This window comes from Neltuma alba, unplaced genomic scaffold (assembly GCF_004799145.2).
Source record: "Neltuma alba isolate B1F8T4 unplaced genomic scaffold, ASM479914v2 tig00012259_pilon, whole genome shotgun sequence".
Classification (NCBI taxonomy): Eukaryota; Viridiplantae; Streptophyta; class Magnoliopsida; order Fabales; family Fabaceae; genus Neltuma; species Neltuma alba.
This window is the reverse complement of record NW_021636785.1, coordinates 1-17,353: the sequence shown is the minus strand read 5'-3', so window position 1 is coordinate 17,353 and position 17,353 is coordinate 1. Positions and strand designations below refer to the sequence as shown.

The window sequence follows — 17,353 nt, the reverse complement described above, 5'->3', positions numbered from 1 at the left end:
CTTTATCAGAATTATTTTTTCACAAAATTTATTCTCCAGAAGCTATTCTTCAAACTATAGTTTAGTTTTATTTAAACACCCCCTAAATATTAGTTCTATAAGTACGACAGATGTTAATTTAGTACACACGCACCAAAATAAAACTTGAAAATATTATCAAATGACTTATATATTTTTAAGTCTCATTGCAAAATATATGTAATTAATTTTTTCAAAAAAAAATATTCTTTACATAATAATGAATGAATGATGACTTGGAGGAACTGAGATGAAGCCATGGAGACTGGAGAGAATGCAAGGAGGGACTTGAAGGCCGGGAAGGTGGGGCCCACTGACTGGTTAAGAATCTAGAAACCAAGCAATTACCGCGTTGTCGCTATCGAGACCTGCCCCCAACAGCAGCGTATACCCCGGTCCCCGTTCACGCCCCTTCTTTTTTTTTTGACCAGCCACGCCTCTTCTCTCTGTCTCCTCCTCTCATCCATGATTTTTTACCCTTCCTCCGTTACAATGTGCTGAGTGCTCCTAAGGGCTACAAGAAATAAATTTCTTAAAACGGCAGTGCCTGCTTTGAGATATCCTGAGATCCCTCTCTTCCTATCACACTCTGCCACCTCAGCACTATCCCTGCTCCTAGCATTTTACCCTTGTTCCTTGGCTCTCATTCTCCTAACCTATTTGTTGTTTGTTTTTGTTTTCTTATTCTTAAAAATAATTTTATAACAAAACAAAATTACATTTTGACCAGTGGTAGTTATTACAGGTAGTGATAAGTAGTAGGTGGTAGAAAAAAAAAGAAAAGAAAAAGATTATTCCAATTTTTTAAAAAATAAAAAATAAAAAACATAAAAACAAAAGTAAATAAACACGTAAAAGTTGTTTTGGTTTTTCAGTTTTTAAAAACATATCATTGTTTTTTTGTTTTTTAAAACAATCAAGAAAAAACAAATTGCCCAATAAATCTTTTTGTTTTTTATTTTTAAAAACAAAAAATTGTTTTCAAAATAAGAAACCAAACAAGTCTTAAGATATCCCTGCTTTAGCTTTTTTGGTAGAATTACTGAGCTCCAATGACAAGATTTAAAAAGTGTTTTAGGGTGTCTGAAAAACACCTTAATAAGTGCATGCAAGTCGAGAATTAATTTTAAATTCTGCAGAGTCATTTCTAAAATTATAATTTATTTTTCATCCAAATATTTTTTAATTTAATTATTAAAAATCTCAACGAGAGGCCAACCAAAAAAAAGTTATTGTTATTTTCTATGTTAGAATATATCATTACATATTCTTCAATTATTATTCATTGTTTAGTGATTAAATCTCTTTTTTAGACTTTATAATAATTTATTATTATATAAGTTGCTATTAAATAGTGGTAAAGTTACAAAAAAAAATTTTAAGATAAAATCAATAAAGTTTAAGGTTTTTCAATTGTGATAAAATGTATGTGTTAATATAATTTTTAGTCTTAAAATTTGATCTTATTTTATTTTTAATCAAGAATAAAAAATACTGCTCTCAAATTCTAGGGCTGAGATTAAAATAAAGCTAGACTTCAAATCCAAACATATACGTGATACTAATTTAGCACACGGAGAGGCCGCGGGGGCAGGTTAAAAGCCCGGGCAACGCCGGGTAAAAGGTGAGGAGAAGTTGGTGGAAATAAAGGAGGGGCAAAGAGTCGGGAAAACGCAACGGGAAACGACAAAGAAAGGAACGGCGTTTTGAATAGAGATGATGACGTGGCATCCCAAGGTCGAAGGAGAATTGATAAATGTAAAATAGATTAATGGTTCCGGTTTTATCGCATCACGGGCGGACATGCGTCCTAAAACTAGTGGTGTTTCTGTCGCATCATCCCCACCAAAACGACATGCGTTTTCATCAAAGTGGACGATGGGCTCATCGGGGCAGGTATATCCATAATATGGGACGGAAGGCTGGAGCAGATTTTAGGCTCCAAATAGGTTCATTTATATTTCCACGTGGAGTGGGGAAAAAAAAATCAAATCAAATGCGGCGAGCGTGGACTACAGAAGAGTTCCCATCAGTTGAGACCTGTCTACATGCAACCGAGTTCTCGATCATTTTCCCGTTACGAATAAATCAATTCTTTGACGCCTCCTTTTGGGATGACAGGTTTGATATTTCACACACGAATTATTGGGCGGGGAAACCCCCCTCCCCAAATAAACCTCCCACCTCTTTTAATTCGATTTCAATACTTATCATTTCAGTAATCTGATTTGATTTTTATATTTTTAATAATTTAATATGTTTTAGTACGTACGTAATTCAAAATAAAAAGTAATCTTTTATATATCAATTTTTTAAAAAGTTATTTTTAATTTCCAAACCTTCAATTAAATATTTTAAATCTGAGTCATAAAAAAATTATATTACCTCTGGCCTTTAACGTAAGAGCTAGTTGATTAATTTGAATAAATTAAAAAAACTTGTTAAGTTAATCACTTGTAATAAATAAGTGTTATATTTTTTAAAATATTATTGTCAATCATGGGTATTAGTTAGAATTACCATTCGAAGAAATACTGTGCAACTACCACAGTAGTTATTTTAAAAAAATAGATAAATATGAAAAACATGGTAGATTAATATCTTATATTTAGGATGTGTTTGGTTGGAGGGGAAGGGAGGGGAGGGAAGGGAAAATGAGCCCCTCCCCTCATTTGGTTGAAAATTTTGGAGGGGAGGGGAGCTAAAATGTCCCCTCCCCTCCCCTCCCCTCCCTCCCCCCATTTTGGCTCCCTTCCAAATTGGGGGTTTTTGGAGGGGAGCCAAAATTTTGGACCATTATGTCCTTATAATTTTTTTAATATTCCACTTCTACCCATAAAATATATTATTATAATATTTATTTCAAATAAAAAATATATTATCCTAAGTAAAAAAAATAAAAAATATATACATTATATAATTAAAAATATATTATAAAAAATTATTTAAATAAAAATTATAATATTATAAAATTAATTGTTTTTTATAAATATATTTTAAAGTTGGAAAAAAAGATAGCCTAAAGAAAATAAAATTTCATTTTTCTTAGAGCATATAAAATTTGTTTATTTGATTATTTTAAATATATTATTATATTAATTAGAATAAAAAATTACTATACCAGTTTTTTAATACACATATTAACATGATAAGACTGAATTTTTATTAAATTATATAATTTAAATTGAGATGTAAATTAATTTATATAATATATCAATAAAAAACATAAACTAATATGTAAGGATAAAATGATAAATTGATTATTACTATCCCTCCCCTCTTGAACCAAACAAGGAATCATTAAATACCCTCCCCTCCCCTCCTTTTTAATCAAACCAAACAAGGTGAGGATGAAACCTCCCCTCCCCTCAAACCAAACAGGCCCTTAGTATCAGAATAGATATCAAACTAGTTTTTTTATTAGTAACTATAATTAGTATTTCAACGAGGTAAGCAAATCATCAATGAGCATTGAGATTAAATTTCATGCTCTTTCATCTCTCCCCAATTCCTCCCTCCATCTCTATTCCATCTTCATTTCCCCATTCTTCCATCTAACATTCAGCTAACTCAAGTGGTTGAGTTTTCATTGTCATCTATTGCATATGAACCAAACTCAGGGGGTGTTTCACAACCTCCAAACCAGGGTTTCAAAAGCACTTTTCTGCAAAACAAGTCAAACTTTTTCACATACTTACTTCGTAAACCGTAAAAACACTTCTGAAACTATAGTTTGGTTTCTATCCAAACACCCCCTCAAGGGAGAAGAACCATGTCATGTACCCCGTTTTCTTTTTAAAACATTAGGACGGGTAGGCATCCCAGGGATTACTAATTTCGTTTAAATAATATATCCACAACAATACATGAATGTGCAGTAATTTATTTTTGGTGAACACAGTGAGTTTAGTTTTTAATGTGTGTTTATATGGCTGAATGATTCTTGTCACACAAAAAAAAAAAAATTATTAGTAGATATAGTAAACAGTCTCACTCCAAAAAAAAAAGTACAAGCTCTGATTTCAATAAATGCAGATGTCACAGGATGTGAAAACCTGCTCTTATTAAAATGATGGTTTTAGGATTCAAAACCATAGCTTTACTCCAAACCATAGTTTCACATTTTTTTCTTTTGTTTGGATGATTTCTTCTTCAAATTATAATCTGAGGAGATATCCAAATAAGACCTAAGCCTGGAAAGAGGATAACATAGATCCGATGAATTTTTTTTTTTAACAAAAAAGATGAAGCATGGACGAAGCCTTAATGGCATTTAACCATAATCGCGGAGTCACGTGGCGAGTGTGATAACAGCGTCAGTAATTTTACTGTGGGAAAAATTTTACATGCATAATTTGTTTGTCAAGACAAAAAAATATTATTTTCGGTTCTAATTATAAGATATTATTTATAGATTATAAGTGAGATCTTATAATTTAGATAAAGAGTAATAATAAAAAGTACAGCAACATATTTAAACTTATTGACTTAAAATCCTTTCATTAAAACGCCATAAGTATATTTAATTCTTTTTCTTCTTTTATTGTTACCTTTGGAGAAATTCACTGTGGGGAGTAAGATGAAAGGAAAATTTAAAAAAAAATCCTAATAATAAGTGAACAATTTGTAATGATAAATTTTAACAGACTTTAACAGCTCACTCATTATTATTATTTTATAATTGTATTTTTTTATGAGTAATAATTCTCACAACAAATAATTTTAATATTGGGATCGACTTTTAATCGTATCACCAAAATAGGAGTGGGCTAATTGAGTAGCTCGACTGGTGGGTTAGCGGCGCCTCAATAATCATTTCCTGGATATCATCAAAACCTTCTTTATACCGACTGGATTAAGTCCAGCGAAAGGAGCTAATCCCTCATAATTTGATGAACTAAGATTTGAATTTTTATTAGGAGAGATGCTTACGTTTAGTACCTGACAGTGTTTCGAATAGGATTGCTTCTAATTAGAGGATAGCTATGCTTTAGCAAAAAAAGGAAAAAAAAAAAACTTCTTCACAGGCAATGACTCTGTCGAGCTCTATACCATACTCCCTCCGTTTCTTATTATAAGAGACAAATAACCGAAATACGTTGATAAAAAAAACAGTTAAAATTAGTTAAGAACAATTAATGTGTAAAAAGTATAATTTTTTTTCAAAAATGCCCTCATTAATAAGGAGAGAGAGCATGAGAGAACAATTAAATTATTAAAAGAAAGAGAAGTGAGAGGGAGAGAGAGTGTGAGTTAGAGATAATAAATATGGGTAAAATAGTAAATCAACACAAAAAAGTAGAGACAACTTGTAAGTGTCTCTTATATATAGGAACATGTCATAAACATCAAATGTCTCTTATAATAAGGAACGGAGGGAGTACTATTTTAGGAATAATAGCAGTAATCTTCTTTTTTTTTTCCGGTCCCTGAAGTTATATTAATCATTAATCAAGTCTCTCAATATTCAGATCCATACACAGTTATGCTGGGTTAAAAGAAGTGGTGTGAGTGAAAAATACTCGTGAGCAAAGTAACTCTGGTTATTTGACATTTATTTTGTAATTATCTTTTATTTTTAACATTTTAGAAATTAACTGTAGGGGGTTGAGCATTTTAATTATATCTAAAATTCAATGCCTATTTGATCATGTAGATAATAATGCAAATAATTTTTTAAAGCACAGGTAAAAATATTTCAGTGTGAATAATAAATAATGTATTTTCTATGCATCATGGAGGATTGAACCTTTTATTCTTTAAAAGATAATATTGAACAAATTTATTCTTTTTAATTTAACGCAATGTTATACTACTTATGTTTCTTAATATAAAAGCTAACTAACTAATTTAGGTATGTTAAAAAATTAATTAAATTATTTATTTATAACAAATTTATGCTGTCTTTCTTAAATTGTTATTTTTTTTAATCATTTATATTGAAACTACCTATAGAATGTTTTATAATCAATAGTGATATTAAAAAAATTATAAATATGAAAGATAAAATAGATTAAAATATTATATTTAGAATTAAATCTAACCCCTAACTAGTTTTTATGCTAAGGATGGAATGTAGTGATTTTTATTTGACGAAGCAAATATTGTATTTTAATTTTGTTAAGAGGATTACAGGGAAATGACATTGATCGAAGATCAAATTGCAATTCTCCCAATGATCATTTATCAATCTAGTATCAGAAAACTGAATTATTGATTCAGAGAAAAATATTTTTTTAATTTGATCCATCACAAGCTCGCCGTTACCATTATATATGATCTCAGAAAAAAGTTATTGATGATTTTTCGATAAATTAATTTTATGTAAACGGATCTAAATCTTGTTTTCTTTAGTTACAAGGACGAAATGGAACCAGTATTTTATTAATAAGGAAGTAAAAATATTTAATTAGTAGAAACTAGAAGTAATGTTTTTGAGTTGAAATAGAAAATTTGGCAAAAAAAGAAAGAAAGCAGAATTACAGTAAGGTTTTTAGGAAGAAAAATAATTACAAAACAAATCTAAAAAATTGTCATTTCTTATTCTAAAACTTGTCATTACAAACTAGTTAAGTTGTTATTAAGACTTTTTAATAATTAGTTTTTTGAAGCTTCATTGTAATTTTTGAAAAAAAAAAAGTTGAAACAGAAAACAAAGCCTGTAGAACTAAATTTTTTGACAAGCATAAGTGTTTTTTTTTTCTTAGAGATAATTCTGTTCTGTCACAACTAAATGTATTAAAACGTAACTATTTCTTCTAATAATTCAAATTTTAATTAATTATTCCGTGAAAGTGACTAGCTCTTTTTTTTAAATTTAGAGAGCATCTGGATGAAAGCCAAGCTATAATTTTCAAAGTGCTTTTACTGTATACGAAGTAAATATATAGAGTAGTCTGTTTCATTTTACGGAAAAATATTTTTAAAAAACACTTTTTTATCTCGCTAAATATTTTTTTTTAACTTTTTTAACCTGTTGAGCGTAGAGGTGATTTGAACCAACGGACAGTAAACGTTTTTTTTTTTTTTTTCTTTCTTTCTGTTGGCCGAAAGATGAATTGAAAAACTGATTTACAGCAAGTCAGACAGCCCCGGCCACTGGGTCAGTCAGTAATTGCCCGGGCTAACGTGTCAGCATCGTGAGGGTTCATCGGTGTTCTAGTTAGTATGTGGGTATCCCGGGATCCCCACCACTTCCAAGGAAACTTCCTAGTCGCTTCCTCAACAAAATCTCGCCCAAAAGCTCGCGAGATGAACACACCACACGCCTCACCTAACTCACTTGTATCGCCAGCGCGAGTTTCTCCTCGAGAAGAAAAGAAAGGCCCCATTTCACAAGTCACGCGGCAACTCGACGCTGATTAGTCCTTTGCCTCCCCCTGGCTGCTGGAGTGCTGGCCAAGCCAAGACAAAGAAACACCAACATGGTGCAGTCCCCACGAGAAAAGCACGAGAATTTGAATATTACATCTATACACATGCTTAAATTTCATGTTTTATTTTTTGATCAAAAAAAGAAAGGCTAAGTCCGAAATAAAATTACATGAGAGGGGATTAAATCCCAGTTTTTCACTTTCCAGGACCTCTCTAAATTCCCATCTTGGTCAATCCGTAAGCTATCATTTAAACTTGATACTCCTCCTGTCTTTAATATAAGACCCATTTAACTAATTTGATTAGATTAAGAAAGTTAGGTAAGTTAGTTAATTACAAGAAATGAGACACATTTTTCCTAAAATATCATAATTATCTTTCTTAATACCCCTTCTCTTCTTTTACTTGATTATAGTTGAGGAAGTATCCATAGAGGTAATTTAGAGAAAATTGATAAATATGAGAAATAGGTCTTATATTTAAGATCAAAATTAACTCAACAATTGGGTTTTATATTAAGGACCGGAAGAGTATTTGAATAAACATTTTTTTGGCATTTGCATTTAGACATTTGGACTACATACAGTCCGAAGAGAAAAATAGTATTTGAAACATAAATTTTTTTTTTTGAGCACTATTTGAAACATAAATTTAAATATTATATTCTCTTAACTATTTTGATGATGACGTATGCTTACTTTTATCTTCTTTTTTTTCTTGGAAAAAGAATTTTAGGGTTTGTTACGTTGAAAATAAATTTTCGAATCTATTTGAGTCCAAGATCCGGGCCCACGGCCCAATCCGCCCCTCCCTCCCCATATAAATCAGCTTCGCCGCTCATGCAAATCTCGCCCATTCCACCTTCGTTTCCGTCTTTCTTGCATCCAACTTCATAATTTCTGGAGCCTCTCTTTGTAATTTTCATTCAAATTCCTTGTTTCTTGCCTGTTATTTCCCCAGAGGTTTCCTCTTTTGCCTTTCCATCCTTCCGCTTTCCATTTCCTCGATCTTGACCTCCCCGGAAGCTGCTTGTCCTGTTTCCTCGTTGTTTGCCCTCCTCTTTCCCCGATCACCACGCTCTTCTGGTTATTTTCTTTATTTGAATCTATGAACCAGATCTGCATGGTGTGGGAAGCTTTCCGCGTTTAATTGCCGACCTCATTTTGCCCTTGCCTGTTTCATTTGTTATCCGTGTGGAAATCCTTCTTCTGAGGGGTCGGTGTGGGGATTTTCTGTGAGGAGAACAGGGAGGGTTTCTCCATTTTCAATAGATCTTCTACTGTTTTCTTTTGAGGGGGTAGCCGGGGCCTCGGCCTCGGCGGGTTTTAAAGCCCCCATCTGAACGAGATTACAAAAATTTTAAGAATCTTTTTCCCTGATTCAATTTGATCGTCGCAGAAGAGATGCCGGCCTAGCTTGTTGCGTGGATGCTGCACTTGGTCCTCCTGGCTACGCTTTAGCTGGGGATAGCTCTCTTCTGGCGCCGGTCACATTTTTTGGCGTACCTCCGGCGACGAGGAACACTACCGCCGATAACAACACCGTCACCGTTTCCATGGACGATTCCCATTGGTCACCTTCTCTGTCGGCTTCCCTTTACAAGATCGATGGGTGGGGTGCTCCATACTTTTCTGTGAATTCATCTGGGAATATTTCTGTCCGACCTCATGGTTCAGGGACCCTTTCTCACCAGGAGATTGATTTGCTCAAGATTGTTAAGAAAGTCTCAGATCCCAAATCATCCGGCGGCCTTGGTATGCAGCTTCCTCTTGTTGTTCGGTTTCCGGACGTGCTGAAGAACCGGCTTGAATCCCTTAACTCGGCTTTCGAGTACGCAATTCAATCTTTCGGATATGAATCCCATTACCAAGGTGTTTACCCGGTCAAATGTAACCAGGACCGGTTCGTTGTGGAAGATATTGTTAAGTTTGGATCTCCATTCCGGTTTGGGCTAGAGGCAGGATCGAAACCTGAGCTCCTCCTAGCCATGAATTGTTTGTGCACGGGTAATTCTGAAGCCTTTTTGGTATGCAATGGGTTTAAAGACGGTGAATATATTTCTCTGGCTCTGATTGCAAGGAAGCTCGCCTTGAACACCATAATTGTTCTTGAGCAAGAGGAAGAGCTTGACTTGATCATTGGGTTGAGCAAGCAGCTTTGCATTCGACCTGTTATTGGTGTTCGAGCTAAGCTGAGGACAAAACATTCTGGTCATTTTGGTTCAACTTCAGGGGAGAAAGGAAAGTTTGGGCTGACCACAATCCAGATTCTGCGTGTAGTCAAAAAGCTGGAACAAGCGGGTATGCTTGATTGCCTACAGTTGCTTCATTTCCATATAGGCTCTCAAATTCCTTCCACCACATTGCTTGCTGATGGGGTTGGAGAGGCGGCACAGATTTATTGTGAATTGGTTCGACTAGGTGCTCATATGCAAGTATTCGATATTGGAGGTGGTCTGGGCATAGATTACGATGGTTCCAAGTCGGCTGACTCTGATGTATCTGTTGGATATGGTCTCCAAGAGTACGCTGCGGCAGTTGTTCAAGCACTCCAGTGTGTCTGTGATCGCAGGTCGGTCAGGCACCCAGTGCTCTGCAGTGAAAGCGGCAGGGCCATTGTTTCTCATCACTCTGTTTTTATTTTTGAAGTGGTTTCTGCAACTTCTTACGAAGTTCCAACGATGTCCACCCTTGGGTTGCAATATTTGGCGGAGAGGCTCTCAGAGGATGCTCGGGCAGATTATAGTAACCTTTCTGCTGCGGCCATGAGAGGTGATTATGATACCTGCTTGCTGTACGTTGATCAATTGAAGCAACGATGTGTTGAGCAATTCAAACAGGGTTCTCTAGACATGGAGCACCTTGCTGCTGTTGATGGTTTGTGTGACTTGGTGAATAAGGCAATGGGTGCAACAGATCCGGTAAGGACATACCATGCCAACATCTCGATATTCACTTCCATTCCTGATTTTTGGGCCATTGGACAACTGTTTCCCATAGCTCCCATTCATCGTCTGGACGAGAAGCCCTCCGCAAGGGGAATTTTATCAGATTTGACCTGTGACAGTGATGGAAAAATAGACAAGTTCATAGGAGGCGAGTCTAGTTTGCCGCTCCATGATCTGGAAGGCGAAGGTGGTGCCAATGGCGGTAATGTCAGGAAATACTATCTGGGAATGTTCTTAGGTGGGGCTTACGAGGAGGCACTCGGAGGAGTCCATAATCTGTTCGGTGGCCCGAGCGTGGTTCGGGTGTCGCAGAGCGACGGTCCATACAGCTTCGCAGTGACGCGTGCAGTGCCGGGGCCGTCGTGCGCGGATGTCCTACGGGTGATGCAACACGAGCCCGAGCTCATGTTCGAGACTCTGAAGCACCGCGTGCAAGAGAGCTTCGAGCAGCAAATGGAGGATGAGGATGAAGATAAGATCCACAATGCTTCAGCTCTGGCTTCCAGCCTCGCCCGCTCGTTCAACAACATGCCATATCTGGCTGTGGATTCTTGCTGCTTGACCGCTGCTCGCAACAACAATAATGGCTTTTACTACTGCGCTTCTGATGATGATTTCAATGGCGTTTCTGCTGATTCTGTGGTCGCAGATGATGAGCAGTGGTCCTATTGCGTTGCTTGAGATGTGAGTTTGTCCATTTACGCTTTTGCATTCCCCTGCCCGCAGTGTGTATTTTTAAATTAATGCTTGTCGTCGTCGAGGTCGTCCGTTAATGTTTATTTTGCTTTGTTGCCGGCATTTTGCTGCTGGTATTTTTTTTTTTTGGCCTTGTGCTGCTGGTACTGTCAAGTTTAGGAAAAATGAAGAAAAAGAAAACAAACGGATTGAATGTGGGAAGCGTGTAGGGTGTTTGTTCCCTCCATTCACGTCTGTCTGCTAGAATTTATGTTCCAAGTTCCAAGAGTTCCTGAATTTTGGTGTTTTTGACCCCCCAAGACCCATCAAGAGTTATTGTTCAAATCCATTTCTTTCCTTATTTGTTTTTCTTTTTGCGCTGAACCCTTTGTCCGCTCTCAAAGAGTACCAGTACCGTGGTTAGTGATAAACGATGAAAATGAACGGGGGAAAAGATAAACGATGAGAATGGGTTGTAGCACGACTTAGATAAACGTGTTTTTGTATGCTGGCAAAACAAATAATTTTTTTTAAACTATTGATACTAATATTAATAGTTCATTTTGGTATGGTTAGAATTTTAACTGACATCAACAACTTTTATGATGTCGAGGGGATATAAATGTAAGTTAGTTTTCAACTAAAAATTGGATTATTGGTAATAATAAAGAAAGAATGATTGTAATTAAGATCAAGGTCAATGAAATTCGATAAATTAAATATTCTTTAATGAAGATAAAAACGATTTAATACTATTATATCAATAAAACAAAGATAAAAAAAGATTGTAATTAAGATCAAGGTCAACGAAAAAGCGTGAGGGAATCATTTTTTGGTGGGGTTTTCCGTGATTGTGTGAGTTTGATTGATTTAATTTGGTTAAGTTAATGGCGATTCTGCGTGGGCCCTTCGTTCGGCCGCTTTATTATTGCGTAGGCGTGTGTGGACGGTGCAGGTGGATGGGTCAATCGCTTCAATGACCAAAAGTTGGATTCTGATTTCTGATTTCTAGAAATATAAACCACTGTGGTACTTTTAATGGTTATTTGTTGTAATTTTTTTAATACTAAAGAAATTATAAAAGACATAAATTTTTTTTTATTGTTATTAAATAGCCGGTACATTTTTTCTCACTCATTTTTTTCTTTCTTCATCTTTACATTCATCGCCCTTAAATTGATGGGGATAGAATTGAAAATGAAGTACTAAAAAAAAAGTACAAGTGATAAATTAAAAAAAGACTAAAATCTTCTCTTATAAATAACAATTAAAAAAGCATCAGAGTGGTATATCATGGCCCAATTTGTAAGCAGCAAAACATTATTAAATGTTTAAGGAAAGTTAACAAGAAACGTATAAAAAATATTTTGACTAGTAATAGAAGCCAAGACGGATCCATGGGAAATTAGAGTTATGATATCCAATTAAATGGCTTGCAAGGCATTTTGCTGAAATGGGAGATGCATGAATGGGAGGGTTGGGCGGCGGCAGGAGTTGGAATTGCCCCAATTGCGCGTAAGGGCTGACCACAATTTTGTTGGCACATATTTGTGGTGTACATGGGACTTGGATGCTTCCTCTTTCCAAGTGGTCTTCTTTCGCCCTATATTTCACCACAAATTTGATGCTTTCCCCTTCCCACACCTCCTAATCTAGCTTTACATCGCATCCTCCAAATAAAAGTTATTTTTATTCGTAAAGATTTGACTTTTAATTCACATTTTTACATTGATCTGAAAATCTTACTTGTAAGTCCCTGTGAGGCTGTAACTAATTTACCCCAATTTTATGTTGCCCAGGCATAAAAGAAAAATCACACCCACTCTTATAAATTTCATTGATGTTTCTTTCTTTCCAAAATTGATGTTCTACTTAGTGCTTGCCAAAACCTCATCCTTATCTTAAATTGATGTTCCGTGTCAATTTTTAGAAATACAAAACAAAAGCTTAAACATACCTAAATCCTGAAGCCTGTTTTGATGCTTACTGAAGTTATGAGCACTATGATACTTATCAAATCTCAACTATTCAAATTTAATATGGACAGTCAATATTTAATATTAATATTTTTGTTGTTCAAAAAATATTTTTTCTTCAATAGTTACATAATCTAGAATAAATGTAACATCTTAACTGTAAGTGTTTTCAAAAAATAAATTTTTATTTAAAAATCACAAGTTAAAAATTTAAATTTAAACCATTAAAACTAGTTTGGAATGGTTTAGATTTTAACACAATGATGAGTATTATGATGTTTATTATTACGATAAGTATTAAAACTAGTTCCCAAAATCCTTATTCCAGAAAGGAATCCAAGATTTTACGCGTTTGAGCTTCTTATTCTTTCAAGGACATCAGCACGTAGCATAGGTTTCTTTTTTGGTTATTTGGAAGAGGTTCGACGCAATCTAGGAGATAGAGATGACTGGAAAGGCATTCTTAATGGTAAATAAAGAAAAATCTTCTCCTTTATTTCTCTATTACTTTCCAACCAAACATAACAGAAATGTGCCTTCCATTGCTAGCTTGAAATAAAGCTTGCAGGTCAGTATTGGAGAGAAAATGGCATATGCCAAAGAAACCAAAGCAAGTGGTATGAAAGTCATGATTGTCCTTCATATTCTCACTGTCTCATAGTTCTTAGAATTGGATCTCTGTTTCTTAATCTAAAATCCTCTGTGTCTGTGTGCGAACCTCACAAAGATTGCTTTGTGGCTAGCTAGGTCTGACTTTTACACATACATGTTGCTCTGGGTTTACTTGTATTGTGGAAGCATATATGTATAAAATATAATTATAAGATAACTTTTACAGAATATTCAAGATTCTAGATCAGAGCAATCAATAAGGCATATATATCGGCAGCTGTAACGAGAAGAATACAAAGTGGAATTTGAATATCAACAAATGGCACGTAAGAATATCTAATGAATAATTATGATGTGCAGGCTCTCAGCATCTTATGCTTGTTTTTTTTAGAGGTTCTTTTGGCATCCTCCTCCTCCTCATATATCTGCAACTACAAGCTGAATCTCTGCTTTAACAAAAGCAAGTGTGTTCACATGCAAATGGCATTCCCAAATTCTTTTCCAGCTTCTTCTTCAAGAGCTTAAACCCGCAATCTCTCTTGTAATGTTTATACTTCAATTTTTTGTTTGACCTTATTCTAGATGTTTTCTAACTAAGCTTATTCAACAAGGAATCTTTAAGTGAATGCTTTTCCTTGATGATATTGTTCTTCCGTTTGGAAATGTAAAAATAAGGCTTTTGGAGGCACCAATGAGAATAGTAGATAAGAAAATACAAAGTCCTCTAAAAAAGAATAGGAAAAGATTGAAAAGAACACTCAATAAAATCATTGAACGATACTTTTTAGCTGTCAACCCATCTAAAGATTTAGTTAATAATAAAGCACAATATCATTTTGCAAACATGCAACTAATCTCATATAATGGAACAAGGTTTGTTGTTGTTGTTGTAGCTTATAGATAAAATAGGACATATGCAGATACCTTGCAGTTATAAAATGACACATTTTCGCATTTTTATGGTTTTTTTAAATAATTTAAGATTGTACCATAACTACTTTTATCATGAGATGAGCGTTTGGGCGCCTTACCCATGTTGAAAAATGGGTAGGGGATCTAATTCTGTAAAAAGCTATTGGCCGGCTAAAATTGCATCTAAACTTGATATGGTTTATCTTGTTTTTATGGCATATCCATAGCCTTGGTTGAGAGAGAGAGAGAGAGAGAGAGAGAGAGAGAGAGAGAGAACTTCAATTTGAATACTTAGCACTTGCAAAAATGACCGTGCAATGAGAGAGGAAAAATACTTAAAGAACATTGATCTTTTAAAGTTGCATTTTCGTTGTTGTTATAGTCTGTTTAGACCCTAGATATGTGATTGGGCTTTAAAAAGACCAATTCAAAGAGGCAAGACAGTCCTTAATGGAATTATTGCGAGTGTTGAATAAAGTGAGCAATGTACCAATTATAAAGCAAGCCTTTATTCAAATAGGTCTCACCCCTATCGCATAAAGGAAGATAGTGCATCTATGCTAGCACTCTGCCTTCATGTAATAACTTTAACTGTGGTTCAACCTTTGAATTTTTTAAGATAATATTTTATAAGGAAGCTCTTCCTAAGGGTAAAAACATGAAGACACACTTTCCTGGTATGAAATCATCAATTGTTTATCTTGATTAATTACCCTTATAAATATTAGCCTGAGTTCCCACTTTTTTTTCCTTTCTGCTAGTGAAGATGGTGGTTAGGGAAAATGGGAGTGGCTTCTCTGCACTACGTGGTCCGCTGCTTGAAGTGACGCCGTTTTGTAGCTGATTTTCTTCTTTTCTTCCTCACATTTCCATAGGTGAGGTTGCGCCAAGAGAGAGAATGGGAGAGGAGAATATTCTAATTTTTGGAAAGTCGGTCGTGGTTGGGGTCCACCCAAAAGGAATAAAAAAAATGTTTACTAAATACTCCTCAATAAAAGTAAATAGAAATGATTTTGAAGAGAAAATAAAATTAAATGAAAGAAAAATTAAAATAAATAAAATGATTTTGTAGATACAAATATTTCTGTATTTCTAAATAAAAATTAGTAAAAGACAAAGAGTTAAGTTCTATCTAACACCTTATAGTATTTTTTTTAATAGCATTCAGTGTGTTTTATAATATTTTTATGCATTTAACATACTAAAGTATTTTTTCAGAAGAACTTAGTATTCTAAATTTAGGGTGCTCATTGCTACTTAGAAAATATTTCAATGGCAAAATACACCAAAAAATTACTTTAGATACTGATAATTACTAAAAAAATTTTAAGAATTTTAGATGCACAAAAATTACTTTGAAATATTAAACGTTATTAAAAAATACTTTAAAGTGCACGATGAAAGTTAACTCTTTACTCTTTTGATTTTATTTATAAGGCAAAAAGAGATGATTTTTCCTATTCTTATTTATAGGTCGCTTTATTAAATTTTTAGTATGAATATATTATTTTATCCTTCATTTATTATAATATAGATCTATTTTAAATATATATCAAATAGGTATAAAGTTAAAGAGTTAGTGTATTTTAATAGAATTAATACAATTTAAGGTTTTTCTTAACTTGAAGTGCCTTATAATAAATAGGGCTAGAGAGGAGTATTCTTTTACTAATTTTTATTTTAGAAATATAAAAAATACTTTGTATCTATAAAATCATTTTATTTATTTTAATTTTTCTTTCATTTAATTTATTTTCTCTTCAAAATCATTTCTATTAATTTTATTTTAGTAGTATTTTATAAATTTTTTATTCCTATTGAGTGGATCCCAACTACAACTAACTTCCCAAAAAGGAGAATAGCCCCCTCTCCATTCTCTTTCTTAGCGCAACCTCACCTAATTGTAATGTAAGGAAAAAAAAAGGAAACAGCTACAAAACGGCGTCACTTCAAGCAGTGGGCAGTCAAAGAACCAAACAAGTAGCAGAGGGAAGCCACTCTTGGGGAAAATCCTCCCAAGATCGCGAGGTATAGCATTAGGGGTTTGAATTCGCCGTAGTTTCTTTTTTTTCCATGTTGCTAAAAATCATCCAATTTAAAATATATACTTCTTTTGATCTCAAATCTAAAAACTAATTAGGATGTTTACTTTGATCATAAATAAAAGATATCAATTTATTTTTCTTTTTAAATTTATAAAATTTTCAAACCATTCATATTATTTGAAATCCCAAATTATGAACGGAATATCCATTATTATATAAATACTATAAAAGTGTACTTTTACAAAAGTAACATACAATATCGGCCACTGCAATAGATCCATATCTAGAGCTTTTATTAGTGCCTTGGATCCGGAATCTGCCAAAAGGCACAAGACGCCGTTCAAAGATGTGGGCCCCCGTGTCATTAATTATTTTAAACAATCTTTTTTTTTTTTTGAGCAAATAATTATTTTAAACAATCAGATGGCGGCTTCAAATATCAAACTGGACCGTGGCCTCACTAGCCAATGTTAAGACAGCGACTATTGGGCCTGTATAGCTGATAGGCCCAGTTTGAAAGCAAAGCCCAGACCAAAGGACCAATCATGGCCCGTATAGCCCATAGGCCCAGTTTCAAAGCAAAGCCCAGCCCATGTTACCCATCAGCGATTCCCGTTTCCCCTTCCCTCCTGTTCTGCTCTCGGGTTTAGCCACTGGAGCGCGAGTCAGCTAGAACCATGGCAACAGGTGCGATGCAGAGATCCGGCGGAGTATTGTGGCGGGTTATGATGACACCGCGGCCGACCTCGACGGCGACTTCTCCTGCGGGCCGTCCTGTGGAGGAGCTATTCCGT

At 34.5% G+C, this 17,353-nt stretch overlaps 1 protein-coding gene across 1 annotated transcript; it reads left to right on the top strand.

The window, feature by feature from the left end:
- The first annotated feature begins 276 nt into the window (after positions 1-276).
- On the top strand, positions 277-11,328 carry LOC114725629 (arginine decarboxylase-like). The gene is made up of 4 exons (XM_028912155.1): positions 277-321; positions 8,353-8,428; positions 8,509-8,626; positions 8,791-11,328. The coding sequence occupies exons 1-4, from the start codon at positions 277-279 to the stop codon at positions 11,018-11,020; spliced, it is 2,469 nt and encodes an 822-aa protein (XP_028767988.1). The 3' UTR covers positions 11,021-11,328.
- Positions 11,329-17,353: the final 6,025 nt, after the last annotated feature.

What these genes read in the sequence shown, in the direction of transcription:
- LOC114725629 (XM_028912155.1), top strand. Translation starts at nt 277, where the DNA reads ATGGAGACTGGAGAGAATGCAAGGAGGGACTTGAAGGCCGGGAAG. An exon ending in GGGACTTGAAGGCCGGGAAG is followed by an intron (nt 322 to 8,352) that starts GTGGGGCCCACT and finishes TTATTTCCCCAG; the next exon opens with AGGTTTCCTCTTTTGCCTTT. An exon ending in GGTCGGTGTGGGGATTTTCT is followed by an intron (nt 8,627 to 8,790) that starts GTGAGGAGAACA and finishes TGATCGTCGCAG; the next exon opens with AAGAGATGCCGGCCTAGCTT.